General features: G+C 37.5%; 1 protein-coding gene across 3 annotated transcripts; it reads left to right on the top strand.

Annotated features, from left to right (window-relative positions):
* The first annotated feature begins 568 nt into the window (after positions 1–568).
* Positions 569–17,240, top strand: LOC140933423 (histamine H2 receptor-like). 3 transcript variants are annotated; one of them, XM_073382976.1, is made up of 4 exons: positions 569–644; positions 2,075–2,262; positions 7,563–7,672; positions 15,404–17,240. In XM_073382976.1, exon 4 carries the CDS (start codon positions 15,424–15,426, stop codon positions 16,492–16,494), a length of 1,071 nt encoding a protein of 356 aa, XP_073239077.1. In that variant the 5' UTR covers positions 569–644; positions 2,075–2,262; positions 7,563–7,672; positions 15,404–15,423; the 3' UTR covers positions 16,495–17,240. The 3 variants fall into 3 exon arrangements, with proteins under 3 accessions (XP_073239077.1, XP_073239076.1, XP_073239075.1); XM_073382975.1 differs by lacking the exon at positions 569–644 and having other exon boundaries at positions 1,969–2,262; XM_073382974.1 differs by lacking the exons at positions 569–644; positions 2,075–2,262; positions 7,563–7,672 and adding an exon at positions 11,084–11,431.
* Positions 17,241–17,925: the final 685 nt, after the last annotated feature.

Below are 17,925 nucleotides of genomic sequence, written 5' to 3'. Positions count from 1 at the left end.
ACGATTATGATTTTAATTGTGAGAATCAGGTTGAGTCAATATTGGAAGAAAATCGATTCTAGTTTGAGCCAAAGTTTGTACAAAATATGAGATTTGTCTGCAATAATTCTTTGGAACGAAACTTGTTTGTCAACTGAAATATCGATGAAGAAATGCTATAATCTGCCCATATTTTATACCGCAAATGATATTTTATAGTCCCCCAAAATTGAACGTTAAGAAAATTAACAAGAGAAAACGTTCTTCTTTGACTGAACGGTGAATTATCATGACAAAAGACTGGAAGATTCGGCGAATGACCAGTTTTCTGTGAACTGCCGAAAACAAAATTAACCTTCATTGTAATAGCATTTATGAAAGGCAACCGATTTCACTAATGGTAATATACAACGAATAACTCATATCCTTATAACGAGTAAGAACAATCGTTACTCCAAGGAAACCATTTTTCTTGTTAAAACTTCTTTGAAGATGTGTTATATGCCGCGTGGTAAACGAACAGACATCACAGCGCGGCAAATGAAGTAACGATCTTGACATTTGCATTTTAGCAACATTGACCAGCCTGGAAGGTAACGTGAAAGGCGCGAAGACACGTAACGTTTTTCTAAATGTCCCAACTGAACTGAAAGGCAAGGCTGCAGGTAAACAAATTATTATTCTCAATTTTCTAAAACAAAAGTTCTCTCAAAGTTCTGGTAATCGCATGCTCAATATTTGCGTATTGAAGTCATTCTTTACAACACTCGGCCACAAAAGGCACACATGCCCTACTTACATCATTAGGAAACTAACACTAAGTTGTCGCAGAGTGATCAATTTTCCACAAACACCTATTAAATGATTGTTTGAAAAATTTATTTTATGTCGAGTCTTAAGTATCCAAATCGTCTCGGCGCTTAAAACTGCTTTTAAAACAAGTTTAAGACATGTTTGCTACGCTTTATGCAACCAAAAAACAGGAACCGAAAAAAAGAAGTGAAATGTTCAATTCTACAATAACACGAACTATATATGCCATCACCTACTCTATTTTGTGTTTTTTTATGTTTTGTCGGTAAAGATACGCGACCGTGGAAATCTACCTTTGATCGGCTTCTTCCCTTACCGTTCTTTGCTTTACATCTTGGCCGCCATACTTAAAGAATTACTTGAAAGAGTTTGATAAAAGATCAGATGAAAGCCTTTTTCGTTTAACAATCATATTTATTAATTCTGATAACCTTTTCTCTTGATGGTGTGTTGATGCTGTCATGAGAGAACTAATGTTGGTCACTCTTAATGCATTTTCTAACAGTTGTCAGTGTTGCATATTAGACCCGTAGAAGCCTCAAAAAGACTGGGCTATTATTAGGAGAATTGCAAGAAGATAAGGTTAAGATACAAGAGTGCTTCCACGAGACTGTGAGTTCGGCCAGTCTTTTCCTCTTTGAGTGGTGACATGTGTGTTACAGAATATTTCTGTCTGTCTGTCTCTCTCTGTGTCAGTTTGTTTTGCAGAATCTCAAAGGAAAAAAAATACTTAATATCTTATTTCAGAGGGCACATTTCAAACACCATTTAGCTTATCAAGTTCTTAGTTTCTGGGTAACAAGAGACCAAGAAATTAATTTAATATTAAAAGGTGCGCCTTGCTTTAAAAATCAATCATTGTTTTGACGATCTTGCCGAAGAGTAAACAGGCCTGCAGATTCGTATTATTTCCATTTCAGGCCATTGAAAGCTTTTAAGCGATCTTTTGTGTACTGGAATTTTAATTATAAATATCAAGCAAGTGGTCCGTAGACATTAACCTACTCGCCGCAAACAGCAATAATAATGCCATGCAAATGTTTACTCAGTCCGATAATCTGTCATTATTCAAATGATAGGATTAGAAAATGATTTAAAGATGTTTCGGTCAATATTTTTGGAAGGAACTTCGACACATATGAAAAACAAAAGGCTTTTTACCCCATTGTTTTTGCATTTAGTTGTCCTACAAAAACTCAGAGGATCGGAAGAGACAACCAAGTTACATTGCGCAGTTACATTTTATGGCATGCGGCAACAGTAATCATCTTCTCTTTTGTAGGTATTAACGGAAATCGAATCGTGCGTTTTTAGACAAGCCAAGCCCCCATGCCCCTGAGTGACCTGATAATTTTGATACGGAAGAATCAGACTTCGACTTCATATAACACCTCTCTGAACGACGAATTGAGCTGTGCTGTTTTGAACACATTCAATGCGAGATGAAGTGAAAGCTATAGCGGTATTAAGGTAGGTGGATCATGCCAAACTGATGCCTTTGCTGTAAATCCATAATGTATCGGTAAATTTGAAGCTAATCCAACAATTCACATCAACATGTTTCCCTTGGCTCTTAGATTACGTAGCGCAGTTAGAATTAGTTTCCTAGGGGGAGAACTTTTAGCACGAGTGCCAATAAGACCATGCAACATTTTCTTTGATTTTGATTTTATTGATTGATAACGAAAATCGTATGATTTTACGTCGGAAAGCTGCATCAACTTTGCTTTTACCTTTAGCTACACTCCAAACTAAGATACTGCCGCCAATAAATGGCCCAGGCGCATATAATGTATAATTCCAAAGTGTTTTGTCGGTTTCTGGAAAAAAACAATATCTCTAACACCGTTTGTAAACTAAGTTTGAACACTTGTTATTAATATATAAGGTAGTTTTTTTTTTAATAACTGGATTTGTATAGGTAATACCATGACTCATAGCGATATTTGGCATAAATACCACGAGTGTAGTAGTATTTAGCCAAATATCACGTACAGATCATGCTATTATTTGTTTATACTACTACCCGCAATAGTTTTGTAATTTTCACATGTAGATATTTCAAATTAAGCTGAAATACCACTGCTCTAAGCCAATCAAATTGCAGAAATTTCTCATGTAGTAGTGTGAACACTGAAACTGTGTTGATACTGTGCTGATTTCTCGGGGCTACAGTTATACCGCCAGACAGTAACCTAAGGTTTTCCACTTGTTTATGCCAAGAGAATAATTAATAAGTAGCCGCCCACGGTGGGGGGTGGCTCTCATTTAACGGGACGGGGAGGTTCCTCGGAATATCGAAATTAACCCGTAAAGGAGAGATTCTGGGAATGGCTCAAGCCTTATTTCACCCGCAAGATATACCCTTCTAAAATGTACAGACAGTCCAATAAGAGCTCTAGGTATTTCAATTGCGATTAAGAACTGGTTTTCGTTGAATGCTTTCTTCTTTCTTCTTTTCGTCTTCTACGTTCCTACAATTTCTTCACGCACGATTAAAGCTATACAAGTCTCCTATGCAGCTGTTTTTGGTTACGATATGAAGGACATCTGCGAAGCGATAGCTGTATGGGTAAAAATATTGGCTTTCCGTTCTGAAAACATTAAGAGATACACAAAAATCTGCATTCCTGAATCACTTCCCTTGATTAAACAAGAGCATCTCCAAGCCTTTCAACGTCCTTTCAGGGAGCTGTAATCTTGTCATTGATGAAAGCTAGCCTGAAGATTTCTAATGTGTAGTTTAATGACCACAATTGCTCAAAAAAGGATGAGAATGAAAAATAAGCTTACATTATTTCTAAAAGATCATGATCTTGCCAATCAAAAACAACTGGCTCTCGATCGAAAACAGTGTCTTGTCAGTAACAATAGTAAGTTCCATAAGATTATAATTAGCTGACAAAGAACTCTCTGCTTTGGCTCAAATCCATCATGCTTGAAGTTACCCAGTACAGTTAACTAGGATAAGTAGATACAAAGGCTGAAATTGTCTGGATTTCAATGGTGCAGTGAGAAATCATGCCTGGTCCTTATCCTGGGTACTTTCCATTATGGCCTATACGGGTAGGCTCCGCCCAAAAGGGCTACTTTTTCAAACTGAAGGTGTATGAAAGGGACCTAGTGGGTAGGGAAGTTTGTCATTGTAGTCTGTAAAAAGTCCGAAAAGGGCTAATAGATCCGTTAAATGGCTGAGAAAAAGTCGATACTTGTAACGTTCTGGGTTTGTGATTTATTTATGCTTAAAAGCCAGTGCATTTACAGCAGTCAAAAGAGATGCAAAGGTCTAAAGTAGGAATGTGAAAGGGGTACCATTTGTTTTAGGTTTTGTACCATTTTATGACACTGACAACGGCGTTAGGACCAAAGTTTAAGGGATTCACAGCTACCCTCATGACTTTGAAGTCTTGTCTCGAAGGGCTTGAGGCCTCAAAATCCGGCAACGTTAATTAATAGTTTTAACTCTCCATGGATTAACCGAGGCGCTACCTCTTTGAGAAAAACGTATGTACGTACGAGGTACGTCGTAGGATTTTCGGCGCTCTTTTGTACAAATTAATGTGGATCTATGTTTCATTGAAACGGCATCTGGCAGGCAAAGGCACCCTTTCCATTTTTTTTTAACTTGCCCGTAATTGTTATTATACAATTCGTACATCAGTAAGTATGGTTATATAGGTGGTTTTCACGTTACGTCATCGCCGCCATGCTGGTGGACGGTAAACAAAAGATCGCTCATTAGCTCGCTTTGTTTGTTCACCACACCAGCATTTGTTCATTTCACCATTGTTATTTGTGTCTCCCGAGGATGCATGAAAAGCACCTATACAGTGAAGATGAGCTTTTCAAGGACAATACCCTTTTCGTTAATTGATTAATCAATTAATAATTAATATTTTCCATCATCTAAAATTTAAATTAAAAATATTTCCTATAATTTTGAAAAACATAAGAAGTAATACATTGATTTAATTGTAGCTGTCTACATTGTTAGAAATATGCGACATGTTTACGGCTAAAAATTAAATTTTTAATAGGACTGATTTGTTTGATTTTTTTGAAAGTTTTCTGGTAAATGATTTCAAATTTGTAATAACTTCAACCTCGTACATAACTGTTGGGACAGTTCCATCTGTTTTCTAACTTTTGCGCTTCCACCATTTCTTCTAAAGCGAAAACCTAACTCTCTCCCTGTCAGTCCCCCTGATCAATGCTGCTTTGGTCTAACGACCAACGGATAAAATTCTCCTGTTCAGGGGGAAAACGGTCATTCGTTTAGCGATGGTTTCCATTTTTGCCAGAATGACAGGAAAAGATTTGTGATGTGTCTCAACACCCTTTGTCCCAAGTTTTACCTATCAGTGATGCATGCTTGGCTCACATAAGCAGCATCATCTCCTTTATAACAGTGAGACATATATACCCCAGCCATTTGGATGGCTTGAGCGGGGGAGAATTGCCTTATCTCATTTCTTATCCACAAGTTATCCGTTTTAGTGGTTTACTGAAAACAAGGTAGAGAAAACTGGTAGTGTATTACATCATCCGAGAGACTGGGATGATGTAAGGTCGAGTGTTTGTTAAATATTCAGTTAAAATGCAAATATTGCTACAACAACACACAAAATGCCGAAAATTAAAAAGGGTTTTAAATTCCTTTATACACTGCCTTTAGTTGATACAGTGTAAGAGAACATTAACTAGCGATACCTTTTAGCTCGTTAATTTAGCATTCAACGTTATACCTGTCGTTTTTCTTATTCTTCTTCGATTGTTTTAGAATTATGAGTTATATTTTTCCAAAAAAAATTTAAAAGAAATTAAAATTTTGTTATGAATTGTCATGACTCCATACTGTACAGCTGTGCACTGTACGGACTTATTAATTTTACTGAGAAATGAGTTTCATGTTCACTGCGATTATCCTAGTGAGCTTCCATTGAAAATCGTTATTTTACTTCAAATACTTTTTGTTTCATTTTCATTTTTGCCGAAACGGATCATCACGATATGTCGAAGTTTTAATTTTTTATCTGATGTGACTATACGTTATAAAACTTATTTGTCCTTCAGTCGCCAAAATGCGTCGTTTCAACTTGAAATCATTTGGCGGAGAAATGCCTAGTGTTATTCAAATCGCCTCCACTTTTACCAAACATTTTCTAACTAATTTTTTAGCTGATTAAAGTAAATAAATACAGTATATGCCATGTTTTGTTTAAGCTTTATTTCCATCTTGCTTTTCAATCACAATATCAGCTACCTAAGCCATAGTTATACAGTAATGTCATCATATTTGACATCTTTCGCGCCATTAGGGACTTTAAGATCCAACGACGAGGACGGTAACGAGATCGTAAAAAAAACAATAGGTTTGATAAGCAAAACAACAACTTTCCACGTGCACCATGCTTTTTTCTACATTTCTCTGCCCGTTCTCGCACGACTACGACGTGAACATGCCTTATTTCGCGTTTTACAGAGGACATAAACAAGCAATGACGAAATTTTATTTCTCTTACCGTACTTGGATATGGAGCCTAGGAATTCAGTTCCAGGAGGGTTCGCCTACATTTGACAAAGTAAGTGTGTAGGAATAATTGCGATATAGACTGAAAGAACGCAAATTCACTTTTTAAGCGACGTTCTCATTGTCGTCGCGTCGTTGGATCTTAAAGTCTCTATTACCTAACATGGGGAAGGTCTCCTTAAGAACTAGAGGTGTCAGAATTGTAATTAAATGGCAGACAGGTGATTTACACATTTTTTTAAAATGCACCCTACTGGAAAGAAGTATTTTCATACTTTCCTCAGAAGCTTTCTTTGGGAAAGCAAATACATAACATCCGAGATATTTTGCTAATTTAAGCTAATTTCTATAGAAGATTTTACACAGTTTTCACAGACTACAACTCCTACACAAAATCAACGAAAAAATTTTTTCCATTTTTTCCTGCTGGTTAATAGAACTTACAGCATTATATATATTGTGCCTTTTTTGCGGTAAAATAAGTAATTAAAATCCTTAAATCAGTTCGTGAACATGGATGCGAAAATCATGTAGATTTACGAACAAAACCAGTATGGATTTTTCATGGAGTGCCACATATAGAGTGTTGCGGTACCCCACAGCTAACCTAACGAGATGACATGCACTATTTCATGACGAAATCACAAAGGCACTGAGAGCAATATCAATCAAATTATGACTAGCCTTTCTTATTCCGACTACGTTGATTGGATGCAAGCTCTGTGTTATTTGATTGCTTGTTCCAAAAGTGCTTTCACAAGTCCATATGTAACCAAACGTGAAAACGCTAATATATTCCAAAGTTATCGTATCGAGCCCGGGAGTTTACAGGGCTGAAAATTGGACAACAATAGCGGCAAGGACTCCATTGCTAAGTGACAGGTTCCCATATGCGATTTTGTATTTTGCACGCGTTTTAGAAAAGATAAATTAACATCTTTATTTCACCAAATGAATTTATCTTGTCTCATAGCTTGCTTCAGCTCAAACAAGTAAGAGTGGACTGACCTGAAATTCAACGCAAAACCTGAACCATTATCGTATTAGAAACCCTTTTTAGTACTCGGCACCTGGTTGAAACAGAATAAGCGCATCTGTGAAATTTTAAATACAATATATTGTTTATCTATTTATTACTTTTTTCCTGCTAAAATCGCTTATAAATACGGTATACAGCTCTCTTTCATTTATTGTGATTAATCGAGAATTAATATATTTGTGCTTGGTGTTATATTTGCAGGTTACTCGATATTTGAGTGTTCTGAAGCCAAGTGATCCCGACCCAAAAAAACGCTTACGTGTTTTCAAACAAAGGCTGCAGTCGTTTGAATTACTACCATTGAGAAAAAGGTAAAGTGTTTTCATAGGAAGCAACAAGTTAAAACATTTTAAACGCCCGGCAAAAAAATCCTTTTTCTCGTAAGCGCCTATTGTACTGAAGATCTCCAAGCCAATTGCATTTTCTAGTCTTTGTCTTATCTTACCAATGACCATATTTAGTCTTCAGATGTTTTTTTTTTCGACGCTCGAACGCATGCCTATGTACCGCTCACTCCCTAAAAGCTCATGTTTTGGTTTATTTGCTACGTACATAGTTTTTATTTTTATGTTTAAAATTTTCAAAAGTATGTCAAGTTGTCAAAAAATGAAGAACCGATATTCATGCATCAGTACGTAGGTGATTATATTCGCCATGAAGAAACGATTATCTACTGTGTGCTAATTTCGTAATGCATCATACTGGCTCTTCAGCATTTCTTATCAAGTAAATAATTTGTTGATATGTCCTCACACATTTCATTTTGCGGTTATCTTAACATCATTTACCTTCTACATTTTCGAGACCCCAAGACAGACATAGAAAAGTTGTATTTTACCTCAATGACTGATTTGTTGAGCCGTGACCGAGCCTGGGCTCTGAATCAAAGTTTAAGCACCATCACGAGAAGCCCGCGTCTTCTTTGTTTTAGCCTTTGGTTTACTCCAGCACCGTTCTTTAAACTGCATCAAGATGCCTAAAAAATCCATACATGAAATAATAAAAAACCCTCTCCCTTAAATAAATGAATGAAAGAAATATTATTCGACCACCATAAATTCAAAGTTGTAAATCACCCATTTGTTTCACTTGAGTCATCGAGACTTTGTTAAAATTCAAAACGTTTGGGCCCTCGAAGATCTTCACTCGCAGCTCAACACTAATTGATGATAGATAAGTGACAAGCAGAAATTTTCGATTGACTTTCTCAGCTAGCTGTTATGTAAAGTCGATGCTTTGGCAGTCATAATTGCAATGGGGTAATCATTTGGCGGGATGCCTGTGAGTCAGTGTCTTCTCTTATTAATCGCTTCGCAAAATAAAGCAAAGCGGCTATACATGTTCTTAAATCTCATCTCAAGTCATACAAAGTTTGTTAACATTCAAAGGCAAGAGGTTTCACCGCCAGTCTTAAAAAATACTGTCTTCATTACTGATGCGATCGAGACTATTATCAACCAGACTAATCAAAACCTAAACTACAGTGATACATTAGACATTATATGATAAAGGTAATATTTGCAACCCCAGTGATTGATGGAAAGCAAGCATTTTTTTTTACCCTACTTAGCAGGCGTGTTAACAGGTCAAAGGAAGGGCTGTGTATAATACTGGGACGGGGACAAGGGGACGGGGACATTGGGACGCGTGTGTCAGTGGGGACTTGTGACTCGGGGACTCGAGACGAGGGACTTGAGAACATCAAGTATGAGACGCGGGGACGTAGGAGGTCAAATACAAGGACGCGGGGACGTTAATGAATATTGCAAAAATCGGAGGTAAATGTGATATCTCTTTCTTCGTGAAAAGGTGTTATTTATGGTCAACATTAGATTCTATCGTCCAGAACCACATTGGACACCTTATGATGTTTACACAAAATATTTCGTCGCGTTAACTATCCTGATTAGGGTTGATTTCCAGTGTCGCGTAATTTTCCCGTGCGTACGTACGTCAAATTTACGTTCGCAAATTAAATAGAGGCAATGTATGAAAGGTCGCACGTAAGTGTAAAAGTAGAACCTCGCTCAACTTCACGTTTAATCTCGACACTTTATGTCTTGCCTCGATTTTATTAACGTGATTAAAATTTACGTGCGTTAACGTGCGTAGCCAAAAATGCGTTAGCGGAAATCAACCTTTAAGTACTGTTGGCAGGCATTTACTGTTAGGTTCGCAAATTAAATAGAGGCAAATTAAATAGAGGCAATGTATGAAAGGTCGCACGTAAGTGTAAAAGTAGAACCTCGCTCAACTTCACGTTTAATCTCGACACTTTATGTCTTGCCTCGATTTTATTAACGTGATTAAAATTTACGTGCGTTAACGTGCGTAGCCAAAAATGTGTTAGCGGAAATCAACCTTTAAGTACTGTTGGCAGGCATTTACTGTTAGGTTTGCCGCTAAAAATATTTGAAACAAAATAAATATTGTTACAATAGTTGAACCCCCCGTGGTGTAGTGGTACAGGCGATAGATTTCGGAGCTAACACTTCGGGATCGAAGCTCTCTCTTATGCTACTTAATTTAGTTTCCTTTTCTTATTTATTTGGAATCGAATGCTGTTATTCTATATAAATTTTGGCGACCGCAACCTACCCTACCCTACCTAGGGCTCCAATATTCCATCAATAGGAAGACCAGGACAGTGGTTTCACTTTCTTCAATGCAGGAGGTCTTCGCAGAGTCTTTGCTTCGTAAACAGGCATGGAGGAACCGTAAGAAGGGTAGGGCGGGCTGCCTTCACCAAAACATATTCACGAGGAAAGTGACTGAAATCGCATTTATCGCAATAATCATTCACATCCGGCGGCCCCCGCGTCCCTGTATTTGACCTCCCGCGTCCCCGTCCCACAAGTCCCCGCGTCCTATACTTGATGTCCCCAAGGCCCTCGTCTCGCGTCCCCGAGTCACAAGTCCCCACATACGCGTCCCAATGTCCCCGTCCCCTTGTCCCCTTCCCAGTTTTATACACAGCCTAAAGGAAGTCATCTTTACCTCCCTGCTAATTAACCTGTTGGTTTACCTGCCACATATTGGGTTACATTTTAAATTGTCTGTATATTAACTTAACATAAATGTTTTATTTTAGTTTATATCGGTAAAAAGGAAATTATAAGGTTTCCATTTTCGCTATTTATGGTCCAGAGCAGTGAAATGGCTCTTTGATGAGCTTGTTTGGTGAAACAAACATATTTCTAGTGAGAATTTCCTCAGAATTATGGCAGTTAAATTGTAGGCACAAAAAAGTAACAAAATAGTGTAAAGTTTTGTTATTGTTACAGGGCTGTTTTGATGCCCAACTTGTATAATATATTATCAATGTTTGCAGCTGCAGTTTGCTTAGAATCAACACGATCGCATGCATATACCCTGGGTAGCTATAATAGGCACTAGGAACAGTCAGCAAGAACTTTCCGTATATTAATATTGTAGCATGATGTATTTACTTGTGAAACTTACGTGAGTATTTTCTTCTTTGGTCGAACCTAGAAATCTCCATTTTATTTTGCTTTTTTCTTTAACAGAGGCTGTTTTGATCCTAAACTTGTTTCATATATTATACTCTTACTCTACTGCCATCTCCGATAGGAAACAATATGGCTGCGGGCATGTGGCTTGTTTACGTTATCTTTCATAGATAACGAACCGAGAAGGAAGGAAGTTATATTTTTAGTGAGCATCTTCATCCAAATTTCCACCAAAAAATGGTTTTTTTATTTCCTTATGACTTAATTTCTATTTGTCGATTTTCTCGAAGTAACCGTTATTGTACATAACACTACTGTCATGTAAGGGGCTTAATCGCGAGCAATTACCAAATAAAGGACGCTTGGTACAAGCTTGGGAAATAAACCAATTCACACCCTCATGTTAAGCCATCTTTATGACCAATAAGCTTGCGATGTGGCAAATTGTGTTTAATTTCCCAGCACGCACATTTACATATTTTCCCAGCTGCTGGAAGTTATACTGTCAACGAAAAATAAGCGTTTATGCTGACGACCGAGACCTACAAATCAACCAACAAATTTTTAAAGATGAGCTGATTTTAAAACTCGACACTCAAAGTAAGTAAAATTATAACAGTCCGTTAACTGACAAATCAAAACGAAGACAGTGCTTAATTATTTTGGGCAGAAGGACCCAGAACATGTTTAGGTATAGTCGTATTAAGATTCAATAACAATCCCAGATCAGTTTAAAAGCTTTTTTCTCAGTTCATTTGCCTAAATCAGCCTACTAGTTCTTTCCATTGCAGTACGATTTTCTTGGGCTTTCTCAGCATTTTAGTTTTATTATCCTCATCGCCAACCACGTACTTGGTTATTTTACCAGTATAACAAAAACAGTGATCTCTAACGCTGTTGAGTGGTTTCCGGATTCAGGCATTTTTAAAGTCCCAACAAACGTCGGACGTCAGTGTTCCTCCATAGATACAGCCAAGACTCGTGTAGTTCACAGTGTTTAAATGGAAGAAATTCCTGAAGTGTAATTGGCAGTTGTTAATCGTACACGGGCCTCTACAAGTATTTGCATTTGTACAAAACCATTCCGTAATTAGTACAGGCGAAGACTATACTGGGCCAATACAGAAAAAAAAAAAAAAAACTCGGCGCCGGACAACAAGAATAATTTTTTTCTTTTTGTATGTTTTCTTAGTATTCTTTGGTGCACGTTAACGTTGGAAACTTTGGCAAGCAAAATGATGAAAAACAGTTTTTTGTAACCGGTGGCAATTTTAAGTAAAAGTAAGCACTCTGCATGACAACTTTTTTTTTTAAGGTATCCATATCCGAAAATAATTTACAACCCAGCATAAAGAAATTGCTCACTGAAAGAAAAATAACAACAAATAAACATCAGCACTGTCGGTCACTATTTCCTTGTTTTGCTGTTTTTGTTGTTTTCTCCTCCCTATTTAAGTGTGGATGAATTTTTCATGACTATTCTTGTTATACAAGTTTGGATAATCCGATCTTCTTACATATCTATTTATTTCGGTATTTATTCATAGGGAATTGTCGTTTGCTAAAATTTGAATAGCGTAAACACATTTGACTTGAATTTAATAGAATCGTCACAGCCCAGGGCTATAGAAATACTGCTTGCAAACAAAGCAGGAACTAAGACAATTTGATTGAAAAGCATATAAATCAATTAACTGTTTTTGCCCTCGGAAATTACCCACAGTGTAATCGCGGAGATCGCTAAATGAATTTCAAAATCACCGAACAGTTCAAAACAGTTTCACCAGAAATTAAGACTGATTTTACGATTTGTCGTAAGTTCCAACAAAAGGTGCATATTTACATCAACCGTGGAAGCTAATTTGGTTAAAACCGACCTATTTGTAGGAAAGATTTTCACCTGGTAAAGCCTTCCGATGTTGTAATCAGCTGAATGTAACTGAGTACAGCAGGCAAAAGACACTTTTCAAATATAATTGAAACAAGTTCTAGTATTTTGATTGAAGTTTACTTCTTGTTACACCTCATGAATGAAGCGAAATCAAAAGTAACGCCAAAGGCGCTGGACAACAATTTTAAAAGAAATTTGTAAATTTATGGTAATGCAGGTGTCTGGGCACACAAACGATGAAAAATATTTATCTATTTTCGATGAGTTAGCGGCGGAAAACTGCTGCACCTAACAGCCTAATAATAAGGAAATATGGTGCGGTACATTTTCACACGTTTTAGATTGCTTTCTGTAATCAGTTTTCGATTCTTTTGAATGATTAATTCAATCACTTTAACTTGTTCATTCTGCTCAATTTCAAAATCTTTGCGGTTTTATCATTCAAAATAGCCATTTTCTATATATTATCTCTGTTTAAATTAACATCAGCACAAGAACCTTTACAAAAACATGATTATACATCATATTAATTCTTCTCTACCAATTCCAAGGAAAGACAACGTTTTCCAAAAAGTTATTATGAAGAACTCTATTTTCGGCCATTGCGGGATTACATAAAAAGTTTAACTGTTGTCGTTTCTTTTATTCTCTTTTATTTTAGTTCAGGTTTTAACTTACCGCCTAAGGATGTTATAAAATAGCATTTCCAGACCCTAATATAATTATATTCCATTAATTACGCTCAGGCGTTCTTATTGGGCGTGTTTAATTCGGTCAATTCTCGCTAATTTTACAAAGTGTCACAAAATTGGTCTAATACTACAATCTCGAAACATTTGGCTACAAGGACCCGATACTGCCATCTGATCAATATTTCAAAGGTCTCATATCACTGGTTAAGGATTTAAAAGCTGCCTAAAATTCTTTCTTACTCTTAAAATTTTAATATTACAATCGCTGATCTTCCATAAGCCAAGTTATGCTCACAACTAATCCCATGTTGTTATTCAGTTAGAGAAAAAGAGAAACACCGCCGAAAAGTAGTTTTGCTTCTAGATAAAAGAATTTCCATAATTCATAAAGGCGACTGATTTAATTCTGCAAACATTGACAGATCGAATTCTTAGCAATGCTTTATTTGAACACGGCATCCTCGATGTTTACTAACAAAAAAGCCACGACCGTGGAAAAATAACAGCAGAAACATTCCAGCTTAGCATTCCGCAGAGGGTTATTTCCTGAGCGTGTCTGACTAAACTGCGCGTTTCGCTTTAAAATAAATTACACCGGCTTAGAGTTTTCAAGAAGTATACTAATTGCAAGTCTTTTCGGAACCTTCAACATAAGCACCGGAACCAATTTACAAAGTCGACAAGTCATTTTTTATTTCTTTCCGCTTCGTACAGTTTTGCTAGCCTATATCAAACAAAAAACAATTCTTTATTTTCGTTAGCCGCCTACATTTCTTGTCAAGAGTATATTTGGCAAACGGTGAGCACGTGATTCGTTTTTTCGAGAGTCAAAACCCACTCGTGCGGTCGATTGTGATCACATTTTTAATAAGCCCCTTAATAAGCTGCTGTCTTTCACTTTAAGACCAGATTAATGTATGCGTTGATCGTTAGTTATTGAAAACAAAGCGTTTAGCATGAGTTGCTCCGGATTCTTTGAGCAGACGGGAAAGATTCGGAGGAGTTTAATTCTCAGGCTCTCGGGTCATTCACTGTAGATCGCTCTATGAACCAATGCGTTTCTGGGAACACTGGAAAACACCGCTTAAGAGAAAAATTCTACCCCTTAAAGGTATTTCGATGGTATTTGTCTAGAATTGTTAAGCATCTGTCTGTTAAAATGCAACGAACGTTTCCACCTATACTGTATTGAGAAAACTACGTCTTGGTTTGTTATGAGTAAATGTTAATGACACCGTTTCAAGGTATTTTGCTTCCGAAACCACAATCAAAGTAAGCTGTCATGAACCTTTCCTTCATCGATAAATCATTTTTGTTGTCAAGCGTTTTCGTCCTTTGAATGATTTGTTGCCAAAAAGGTAATTCCCGCGATAAAATATTTCCTTGAAACAGCTGGGTTCTAGTGTAAGGTTAGCGTACTGATAACTTCAGTTGAAGTTAGGAGCAGATTCATTTGCACTTAACAGTTAGTCGGGTTTGGGCTTTGCTGACGATCTGTCGTGCTTGTGAAGTTTACTTTATTACGTTTGCTATCATCGTGATTAAATGTTGACGATATGTTGGTGTCAGTAAAGTAAACGACAGGGGAACAGCTCCAAACACAACGACAGGATTGTCAAAGAGCCTATTTGTTCCCGATCGCCTGAGTCATGCGTGTCGGCAAAAAGATCCCAAGTGGCAGATTGTTACTTTTTTCATATTATTTTGACAATAAATACTTTTGCATTCCTTCCTATTTACAGAGACGCAATTTGAACAGTGTTTAGTTCAAAGTAAATAGATATAGAAGATATAAACTCCCTTGACATGTTATCCGCTCATTTGGGTCGATGGTGTAATTTTGAGGCATATTACTGTGTCACTTGGGCCTTCTAATATTTGCCAAGACTGCGGATACCTGTCGTAATTTTCAATACTATATAGTATTAGGTAAAAAAAAATTAACTAGACCCATAATTTGTTTGTATATATATATTTTTTATATTTTAGTCTTCAAGAATTTCACAAAGATGAACAATTCCACAGCCGAGCAAGTGGATTCGGGCTTCACTTATAACACCAGCGCAGGCAATATTACCGCAGCATTTTTCGTTGCCGTTTTAATGCTGCTGACTTTGGTAGGAAATGTCATGGTATGCGCCTGCTTTTATTATTACCACGACCTAAGAACAATATGCAATTACTTCATCATCAGTTTAAGTGCGGCGGACATCCTGGTAGCGCTACTAGCCATGCCATTCTGGCTGGTATTACAGTTAACAGACATGGATGAGAAATCCAAGGGTGTGTTTTCAGCGGAGCTGTACTTGTTCTGGGCCATTATAGACATCTTGGTTGGTTCAGCCTCCATTATGAATCTTGTTGCCGTAAGCTTTGACCGTCACCTGGCGATAACATCCCCTTTTTCCTACAACGAAGTAATGACTTCCTCTAGAGCTACAGCCATGATAGTTGCTCTATGGGTGTTCTCTCTGGTACTGTGTAGTCTTCGAGGTCTTCCAATGGCCAGTACAAGATCGTTCCTCCTTCCATATCAACTTGTCGTCGTAGCCGTCAGTTTTGTAGTTCCTCTGTTGCTCATGACCGTTATGTACATGAAAATTTACTTTGTGGCAAGGAATCAAGCGCTCCGCATTGGACGAAACTTCGCGAAAGACATGAAGGCAACCAAGACTGTAGCCATTGTTATTGGCGCGTTTGTTGTTTGTTGGATGCCTTTCTTCGTCATTGTTACCATATACGCGTTTAATCCTCTTTATTACGTACCCATTGACTTTTATAAGGCAATCAAGTGGATGGAGTACCTGAACTCCTTCTTGAACCCAATCATTTACACATGCTTAAACCGTACGTATCGTCGAGCCTTCAAGAAACTTCTTATTCGTTCCACCTGTTGTAAAAGGCTTGGCCCAGGTTCCGAACCTCTCAGTTGCGCTCACTCCACTAAGATGTCATTTCATAAAACAAAAGGAGAGTCACTGTCACACAGTTCTTCTTCTATTTCTGAGAATGGAAATGTTTGTCTCCACAGAAAAGACAGTGCAGATACTGGAAACAACACTCATGCTTGTCGTGTCTGAGAGCCACACAAGCTCCTCCGTTGCATCTTAAGTGGCCGTATTAGAACAATGTTCGTCTTATCAAAATTGTATGATAATAATAGATAAGTCAATAACATTTTGTAGAGATTATGACGGCTATTCCTAAATTTTTTATACAAGTACAACCGAGCTGTCTGTGGGAACTAGATAAATAGACATCTGCGACATTATTCGGTTCAGTGCAATAATTTATAATCTTATTAATCAATTTTAATAACAGAAACGAAAAATTGATCACCCATAGACGCGGACAAAAAGACTTACATTATTCGTTAAAAAAATATAAATAAAGAAATAGTTGCAACTTCTAGCTTCTGACTTCTAATTCCAATAAAGATCTAAGGTGATAGGAAGGAAGGCGACATATTGACAAATGCCTTTCGTGTTGTTGTTGTTGTTGTTTAGGAAGTACCTACAGTCAGCAAATGTACTGTTAATGTGTCTTACAATTTACAAAAAGGAAGCCTTTCTAGGCTTTTGTAGGCTTCCATACAAAAGGAAGCCTAACCAACCTCACTCTCGAACAAGATCATGGATATAACTATCATTATTTCTCCATACAAACTTACGACGAAAGCATGAAAGTGAGGCATCGCAATTAAATTATAATAAGTGGTAGAAGTGCATCCTGCAACTACGACAAAAAATAGTTCTCACAAATGCTGCCCTGCTGCGCTTTGTGATAATTGTTCCGATAATAGGAGAGACTTGACGTTTCATTTATTTCCGAGTGATCCTCTCAGAAGGTTAGTTTCTCCACTCACCACTTTCCAACTCACGTTCATTTACTATAACTGCTCCAGCAATCCGGGGGAGTGGTTACTCAATTGAATGGCCTATTCGGGGATGTGCCGCTGGACAGGGTATGGTTTTTTACCTGGCTCTGTCCTAAACAGGGTATATCACTTCGTGTGAGTCTGTCAAGAGGGTATTGCCTGCACGAAAGATTTGATTTGCAAGATATATTTTGTTTGTCCTCCAAGTACACAAGAGCCTACAACGTAAAATTTGCTCTTGCCTATAAATGGCTCTAAAACAACCCCGCGTGCTTTTTCTCCTCTGTCCTAAACTGGGTAATAAAATTGAGGGTGTTGTCCTAAACAGGTTCAAGGTTTCAACCCCTCAGCGGCTCACCTCTACCCATATATTGGTCAAGTAACTCCCCGGTCCACGAATATCTTTTGGGCTAATTTTCAATCTCTAAATCACTAATCGTTATTGTTTTCGCCGCCCTATTTACTTTTTTTGAAGTTTGCCCTTACGCCTCGCTTTTATCCTTGCGTCGTAGGTATGTATGGAACATTGGGTCTTTTTTTCCTCACAGACCTTTTTACTGGCGGTCAAGCTAATTGGAGGAAATTCGTCTCCCCTGAGCTTCAGAAAACCAACACCGGGCATGTCTCTTGGCAA

Source organism: Porites lutea, chromosome 4 (assembly GCF_958299795.1).
Source record: "Porites lutea chromosome 4, jaPorLute2.1, whole genome shotgun sequence".
In the NCBI taxonomy this organism is placed as follows: domain Eukaryota; kingdom Metazoa; phylum Cnidaria; class Anthozoa; order Scleractinia; family Poritidae; genus Porites; species Porites lutea.
The sequence above is the reverse complement of the archived record's forward strand: the minus strand, read 5'-3'. Positions and strand labels throughout refer to the sequence as shown.